At 37.4% G+C, this 9,361-nt stretch overlaps 1 protein-coding gene across 1 annotated transcript; it reads right to left on the reverse strand.

Moving 5' to 3' along the window:
* Window positions 1-4,706: 4,706 nt before the first annotated feature.
* On the reverse strand, window positions 4,707-8,321 carry LOC128922976 (uncharacterized). The gene is made up of 3 exons (XM_054235396.1): window positions 7,430-8,321; window positions 5,895-7,196; window positions 4,707-5,668 (listed from the first exon to the last, which is right to left on the reverse strand). The coding sequence occupies exons 1-3, from the start codon at window positions 8,319-8,321 to the stop codon at window positions 4,707-4,709; spliced, it is 3,156 nt and encodes a 1,051-aa protein (XP_054091371.1).
* Window positions 8,322-9,361: the final 1,040 nt, after the last annotated feature.

A 9,361-nucleotide genomic window follows, 5' to 3' on the forward strand; every position in this document is an offset into this window, starting at 1 on the left:
GAAAGTTGGAACACATGTTCCTTGGCATCCTGAGGAGGTTGCTTTCGAAAATGGGCAAAATCGGTCCACTGCCACGCCCACAAAATGGAGGAAACCGAAAACCTATACAGTGTCATAACTAAGTCATAAATAAAGTTATGAAAATGAAATTTGGAACATAGGATCCCATTAGGGAGGGGCACATTTGGATGTAATTTTTTTGGAAAAGTGGGCGTGACCCCGCCCTCAAATAAGTTTATTGTATATAACTCGCAAACCAATAAAGCTATATAAGCCAAACTTTCTGCAGTCATTTTTTTTAGCCATTTCCTTATACAGTCCAAAAATGAAAGAAATCGGATAATAACCACGCCCTCTCCCATACAAAGGTTAGGTTGAAAATTACTAAAAGTGGGTTAACTCCCTAACGAAAATCGTCAGAAACACCAAATTTTACATAAGAAATGGCAGAAAAAAGCTGCACTGAGATTTTTTTACAAAATGGAAAATGGGCGTGGCGTCGCCCACTTATGGGTCAAAAACCATATCTCAAGAACTATTCGACCGATTTCAATGAAATTCGGTATATAACACTTTCTTGACACCCTGATGACACGGGTGGAATATGGGCGAAATCGGTTCACAACTACGTCTACTTCCCATATAACCAAATTTTGAATTCCATCTGATTCGTTCACTTTATAATGTATTCATAAGGAACCAATGAAGCTAGCGGAATAAAACTTTACACAAATACTGTATTTGAGCTGTGACATCACTTGTGGAAAAATTGTCAAAATCGGACCATGACTTTTCAAGGCACCTGATATCAAGCATGAAGAACTCAGTGCCTAAGGTTAATTTTTCACTGAAAATATAGGTAAATCCCTCAGATATTTTAATGTAATTCATTCCCTCTGAATTTTTTTCCTATAACAGTTTCTCTCTGTACCTGAAATGGTAAAAATCGGGTCATAATTTCCCCCAGATCCTATATACCTAATTATAAGTAATATTAAATTAAGTGATCGTATAGTCTTCGATACATTGTATCTTGGTGGTGAAAACGAGTGAAATCGGTTTAGGAATTACCTCAGTCCCCATATACTATTTATAATGGTTTTCGTTATTCTATTGAACTTTATGCCGAATATATGGGTCGAATTGTGTTGTCTTTATAAAATTACATCAATAAATTGCGAGAGTATAAAATGTTCGGTTACACCCGAACTTAGCCCTTCCTTACTTGTTTTCATTATGCTACAATACAAGGAGTAAAAAAAAAGAAAAAAAGAAAAACATTCAAATAAATGAATGAAAAGAAAAAAAAGAAAATAATTTTTCTTTTTTATTCTTTTTTTGTTTGTTTGTTTGTTTGTTTTTTTTATAATATTTACGGATAGGAACACAATAATGATCCTTCCGCAGGTTCACCTACGGAAACCTTGTTACGACTTTTACTTCCTCTAAATAATCAAGTTCGGTCAACTTTTGCGAAACAACCGTGAAACACAAGGCGTCACAGTGATCACGTCCGGAGACCTCACTAAATAATTCAATCGGTAGTAGCGACGGGCGGTGTGTACAAAGGGCAGGGACGTAATCAATGCGAGTTAATGACTCACACTTACTGGGAATTCCAAGTTCATGTGAACAGTTTCAGTTCACAATCCCAAGCATGAAAGTGGTTCAGCGGTTTACCCGGACCTCTCGGTCTAGGAAATACACGTTGATACTTTCATTCTAGCGCGCGTGCAGCCCAGGACATCTAAGGGCATCACAGACCTGTTATTGCTCAATCTCGTTACTGCTAGACGCAATTTGTCCATTTAAGAAGCTAGTGTCCTTATAATGGGACAAACCAACAGGTACGGCTCCACTTATATAAACACATTCAAACACTTGCACATTCAAGATGAACTCATGAATGAAGGCTATATAAGCTTCAACACCATAATCCTGAAAGCATCTATTTAATATATTTGAGTCTCGTTCGTTATCGGAATTAACCAGACAAATCACTCCACGAACTAAGACCTGCCATGCACCACCACCCATAGATTCGAGAAAGAGCTATCAATCTGTCTTACACGCTTATGTTCGGACCTGGTAAGTTTTCCCGTGTTGAGTCAAATTAAGCCGCAGGCTCCACTCCTGGTGGTGCCCTTCCGTCAATTCCTTTAAGTTTCAGCTTTGCAACCATACTTCCCCCGGAGCCCAAAAGCTTTGGTTTCCCGGGAAGCGACTGAGAGAGCCATAGTAGTAGCTACACCCAATTGCTAGCTGGCATCGTTAATGGTTAGAACTAGGGTGGTATCTGATCGCCTTCGAACCTCTAACTTTCGTTCTTGATTAATGAAAACATCTTTGGCAAATGCTTTCGCTTAAGTTAGTCTTACGACGGTCCAAGAATTTCACCTCTCGCGTCGTAATACTAATGCCCCCAAACTGCTTCTATTAATCATTACCTCTTGATCTAAGAACCAATGAAAGTAGTACAGAGGTCTTATTTCATTATTCCATGCACAAAATATTCAGGCATTTGGAGCCTGCTTTAAGCACTCTAATTTGTTCAAAGTAATTGTACCGGCCCACAACAACACTCGATGAAGAGCACTGAAGCAGGTTTAAATAGGAGGAATATATAAAAAATACATTGTATTAATTACATATAAGAACTCCGCCGGTAATACGATTGCATACATAAGGTAATGTACATACCACAATTATAGCTGTACTACTCGTATGAAGCACAAATTCAACTACGAACGTTTTAACCGCAACAACTTTAATATACGCTATTGGAGCTGGAATTACCGCGGCTGCTAGCACCAGACTTGCCCTCCAATAGGTCCTTGTTAAAGGATTTAAAGTGTACTCATTCCAATTACAGGGCCTCGGATATGAGTCCTGTATTGTTATTTTTCGTCACTACCTCCCCGAACTGGGAGTGGGTAATTTACGCGCCTGCTGCCTTCCTTAGATGTGGTAGCCGTTTCTCAGGCTCCCTCTCCGGAATCGAACCCTGATTCCCCGTTACCCGTTGCAACCATGGTAGTCCTAGATACTACCATCAAAAGTTGATAGGGCAGACATTTGAAAGATCTGTCGTCGGTACGAGACCATACGATCGCTTGGTTTTAGCCTAATAAAAGCACAAGTTCCAAAAGGTCCGTGTTTATTTTGCATGTATTAGCTCTAGAATTACCACAGGTTCTATGGAACCATAACTGATATAATGAGCCCTTTGCGGTTTCACTTTTAATTTGTTTGTTCTTAGACATGCATGGCTTAATCTTTGAGACAAGCATTTAACTACTGGCAGGATCAACCAGAATAATATTTTTTATTCATTTATATAATATTTTTTATACTATATAAATTTTTATAATGATATTTTCAATATTTGAAAATTAAGTACGCGACATATACAAAATGCAAAGAAGAACGAAATCGCGACAATAAAAAATTATGAAATTTCTTTTACTACGATTGATTAAAAAATTCACTTCATTTCATTTAATTTCATATTATTGTATTATTTATTGCGGTCTTATTCGGACTTTGAGATTGTATCTTATCGTGAGAAAGAATTTTCGTTCTCTATACATATATAATACTAGCTGACCCGGCAAACGTTGTTTTGCCATATAAATAATTTACTAGTAATTTCTAGTGTAGACAAAAAATAGCTTACTTATTGTAAGTATGTATGTATGTTAGAATGTGTATATTGTATGTATGTAAGAATGTGGTATATGCGTGAAATAAGCATGGAGCGCTGTGAACGATGAGGGAATATAAAAATAACAAAAGGCAAACATTATTTTTAAGGTATTATAATTTATTCCTTAAAATTATATATCATTAATTAAACAATTACGACAGTAACACTATTAAACAATATCAATCTCTTAATGCTATAGCGTGAACAATATTTTTTGTTAGTCCATCCTTAGCTAACACAAACAAACTGGATGATTTACCCACTCGAGAGCATGCCACGTATAATTGTCCGTGTGAAAAACAGGGTGTTCTCAAATCTAATCCACAAACAGACATCGTTTGACCTTGGGATTTGTTGATAGTCATTGCAAATGCCAATCTAATCGGAAACTGAAGACGTTTGAATTGAATTGGCACATCTGTAGGTATAATAGGAATCCGTGGTATGAGTATATTTTCACCTCTGAACTTGCCATTTAAAATCCTGGCTTCGATCACGTTTTTCATTAATTTTTGAATGACTAATCGCGTACCGTTGCACAGCCGGGGCGGGTTCAAATTACGAAGCAAGATAATTGGAGATCCAACCTTTAATTGTAAATTATGTGGTGGCATGCCTGGCAAATCCAGTGAGTTCAAAAACTCTGTGGGAAAATTTACTGCTTCGCTGTCGTCGCAAACTGTATCAATAGATTTATATGATACCAAGTTCCCTGGCAACAACATTTGTATCTTCAGATTTAAATTGTCAACGTCTACATTTTTTGCCGCTAAAATCGCTCTTTCTGCAAGCCACTCATGATTTATGTACTGTGTGTGTACATCGGGAAATATTTGTTCAATGAGAGTATCTTGCGAATCAGCGATTGTGCAGAAATCGGTCGGTAATTTTACGTATCCAGTTTCATCTATAGCAACTTTTCCATCACCGATATCTAAAAGCTGTTTTGAAAATGTTTCAGCGGATGGATCTTGAAGCATTTGAACGCGCATATTTATTTTTAGCTGTAATTTTTCAACAATGAACATGGAATGACTGGAAGTGTTTGTCTGAAATCACCTGAAACGACCAACAGAGTTCCGCCAAATAGTTTGTCACTGTTTTTAATATCTTTCAATGTCCTGTTCAACGCCTCAAGTGAATGTTTGTGTGCCATAGTACATTCATCCCAAATAATAATTTTACACCGTTTCAGCACAGTGGCCATGGACGATTGTTTCTTAATGTTGCATACTGCGTCAGGGTTATTCTGAATATTTAGTGGCAGCTTAAATACTGAATGAGCTGTTCTACCTCCATCCAATAAAGTTGCTGCAATGCCCGATGATGCAACGGCCAATGCGATGCCATTATTTGATCGTATTTCAGCAAGAATTAGCGAAATAACGAATGTTTTGCCAGTTCCACCCGGTGCATCCAAAAAGAAGAACTCACCTTGTCCAGCTGAAACTGCGAGCATAATGCGATCATAAATGGTTCTTTGTTCCTCATTCATTAGTGGGACATTGCGGGCAACAATCGCTGCCATTTCTACAGTACTGTACTGCAGTTCACGATTCATTTCAGTATTCATTAAATCAGATGCAGTTCGATTTGGCGAATTCATACCGAAATTACTAAGTGGTAAGTTGGCAATGACAATGCAAAGATCCTCAATAGCAATCAATGCTTCATTGTACATTTCGTCGCTGAATGTTATGATTAGATCGTGGCACCGTATACGATGTTGATGCAATATATCATCAGTCATTGAATCTTTGTGATTTTCCCATAATATCTGTGCTCGGGCTGGGAAACATGTAGTCAACACTATAGCGAATAGTAGACGAATTTGTATTGCTGTACAGTTTAATGCAGCTTCAGCAAGCATGCATTCCCACTGGTTGTCGTCTTCCAGCAAGCCGAGTGCAAGGCATGCATCTTTATACGTTGGATATTGTTGCCCATTCACTTTACGTATATCTTGAAATGATAATGAGCCAGTAACATTAACCAACAACAGTCGAAGATAAAAGCACTTCGTGTGTCTTGGATTGACTGTAAATAATCGCCCCAAGGCGTTTGATTTAAAAAAAATTGAGACATGCAGCAACTGGTGAGCCTTGCTTGCGGGGCATCCATGTTTTTGTTTGAGTCCATGTGAAACAGCGTGGTACTTGTGAATAGAGTAATGTTCGTGCAAAGGTACCAAAATCATCCGCACGATTACACAATTCAAAAAATGCAGTGAGTGTAGTTTTCGGTGGATTTATTGCACGATCAATCGCTGTCTCGTTCGTGAAAAATACACGCTGACCGTTTTCAAGATGGATGGCTAACTGAACAACTGCTGGATCCCGTTCATGAATTGGAAAACCAAAGATACGCCAAGCAGCTTCATTGGAGCTGATGTACCGACCAATTTGGTAGAGCGTTATTTCATCGTTTTTATTCACTGGAGGAGCATTCACATTAGTATTTTCCACTCTAAACACAGCCATATCACTGCCTTTATGGACATACTTGCAAATGTATTTGATGCTCTTCACAGAACTGCAGAACTCAACATTAATATGAGCATTATATGTTTTGCTCAGCAGAGGCGAATATGGCACCACCCAACGATTGTCAATATCAATGTCTGTGTTGATGATATTTTTAATAAATGATTGTCCGCCATTTTCAGGATTTCTTCGACGATATATTGGGTATCCGTCGACATTTGTGACCGTATCATTGGTAAAATCTTTAGGGAAATTTTTAGTACATTTTCCATCAGCCATGTAAGGCGATGAACTATTAAGAGTACCACATGGACCATGAATCATGTTTGTTGTAACAATATCAAACAGCAGTTGGTCAGTGGATGGATCTGGAATTTCCGCAGAAATGATGCTATCGATTTCTTCAGGACGGATTTTGTCGATGAACCAAACCAAAATGTGTGCATGAGGTAATTCTCGCTTTTGCCACTCAACCGAATACATCCAGCAACGTGTGGGACCAAATACATGTGATTTAGTAATGAAACTTATTAAAGACTTCAACTTTTGTCTGAACACACGTGCTGTAATGTCATGGCGATGTATTGCATTTTGGCCAGGCAGTAGCAAAGATGTAATCTCTGGCCATTTTGGATTACATGCGAACGTGATAAATAAACATGGCCGTCCATATTCGCGCACGAAAGTCAGAGCATCCTGTATATATTCTTGCATATGCCTTGGACTGCCTACGTACGATGATGGTAAAATGACATGGTTACCAATTTCGGCGACGTCGGCGTTGTTGTTGATAGCGTCTCGCAAATGAATGTACTCTTCCGCGCGCAGCTTTTGTTGATTATATCGTAAGTATCGTAGTCGTTCGCTCTCAATCTTCGCGTACATGTCGACCATGAATTGTTGACAAAGCTCACGACATCGTAAAATGACGTTGTCCAGGCCACGTCTAATCATTAATCGGTACGCATAATAATCCTTTGAGTTAACGTTCTTGTTTGTTTCAGCTCCTGTAATATTTGTTCATAAAAAATAATTTAAATTTATTACGTTCAATAATTTAATTGTTTTGTTAAATGATTAATGATCAAATTAATAATCAATGAAGTACCTGATACGGTATCTCGTTGTTTTATGTTTATGCAATATCCGTCTTGTCCCTTCCAGAATATTAGCGGATATTGGAGAGCGTCATATGAACGATGTGTGTCAGCAATGAACTGAAGATTATTATTTCTTCAACCAATCACAATTTCTCGTGCAGCTGTACAATCGCCAACCATGATTCCAGCAACATCATCAACAACGGGTGCATTGAATCTACGAATATGCTCTCCAGCTGGTGTTTTATCAGGATTAATGACGATAGCGTGATTATCGCTTTGTAATTGGTGCATATGTGATTTGAATATTTTCAACAACTCGTTGTGCTCGTTCAAAAGAGCATCTAGCTCGCTGACGATGCGCCTGGCATAAAGTGAATCAAGGTTATTATAATCACAACGTGCATTCACGCGATTGGCAAGTGCGCTTCCGGAATCCTCGCCGCCCATAAAGTAGATTTGTAAGAATTTATGTGGTTCGTTTGGCATTGGCAGCAGTAAGCCCATTTTATGATAAACTTGGCCTCTGATTTTGAATGTAGAATTGAATTGTTGACCATTTGCATTAGTATTTCGAACTATTTCTGTTGCTCCGAACGATGTCATTTGAAAGCATGAATTGAATCTTCGAATTGACTTCAGGAACACGTTAGAATCTGGATCCGTGCCGATAAGTAAGCCGTTCAATGGTTCAGGTGGTGTTTCAATTTCAGGTAGTTGCACTTTTCCTGACGCGCAACACATCCCAGCTGGCTCATTTTTGAATTTCAGAGCATGACAATGCGGACATTCCTTGTCCATAGCACCAATTACCACTTTTGAATGAGCATAATATTCAATATCGGGCTCATACTGGAATGCTAGACGCAGGAATGAATCAGATATAAATGCTCGATGTACCTGTTGTCGTTGTTGGTCATTTGTTCTTCGTCTATTGACTGTGAAACGGCGTGATTGTCGTTGTTCTAATCTTCTGACTTCATTGCGTTCAGCTCGTGTATCTTCTGGCTCTTCTTGATGCAATTGCGCCATTCTGACACGTGCATCAGTATTTTGTTGCTGGATTTGTTCTTCTGTTCTTTCGGATCTGCTATTTCGCAACTTTCGAGCTTTGCTTGTACTGCGGCTCAAATCAGCCCCTTTGCGTTTTCTTGGCATTGCTCACTGTACAAAACATACATAAATAGAATTAATTAAATTATTTAATGATGAAAAATGTTAAAAGTATAATTAGGGCCAGGATTTTTGCCGCAGTTTTGAAATGATTAGTTTTAATTTATGAAATTATAACAAAAATATAAGTTTTATGGAAAAAAATTTCAATCAAAAGTAAAAAATTAAATTTTATGAAAACATTGTCTCTTATACTTTTTTCATACAACTAATATTTCCATTTTCATTTCAAAATAAAGATTCATAATGATTGATTTTTTGGAAACTGTGAAAATCTTAATTGTTCAATTACATTTTTTTAATAAAATTAAATTAAAATTACATTTTTATAAGATCAACAACATTTTCGATATAAATAAAAAAAAGTATACTTACAACACAAAATCCGTTGTTATTGAAAGCTCGTGTCACGTGTTGAGTACTTTTGAGGTTATAAAATCACTTGATTAAGTAATCGTGAAAAATACACTCAAAATTGATAATTTAATTATTATTATTGATAAAATAGGAATGATTAAAAGTTAATATGAGAGTTACACTGAGATAGCAAAATAATAATTGTCAACGTTACTACTACACTTGATGCATAAACAATAATGATGGCCGACAACTGTGTAGGGAGTGAGAAAGAAAGGGGACCGGCTTCGTTCTCATCCCTACTCCTTGCTGTTTACTGGGTCAGAAGTGCCACCTGTAGACATCTGGCGGGGATAACTAATTAAATGACGATTGATCAGTTTTCGACCGGGGAGGAAAAATGATTAAATTACTAAAATGGCTATTAAAAAATAAGGGTTGATCGTAGAAGGGTGAAAATTGAGGATTGTATGTATTTTTGTATGTTGTATCATAAAAAAAGAGAAATTAAAAATTGTGTCTAAAAAATAAATATAAAAATT

Source organism: Zeugodacus cucurbitae, chromosome X, assembly GCF_028554725.1.
Source record: "Zeugodacus cucurbitae isolate PBARC_wt_2022May chromosome X, idZeuCucr1.2, whole genome shotgun sequence".
Classification (NCBI taxonomy): domain Eukaryota; kingdom Metazoa; phylum Arthropoda; class Insecta; order Diptera; family Tephritidae; genus Zeugodacus; species Zeugodacus cucurbitae.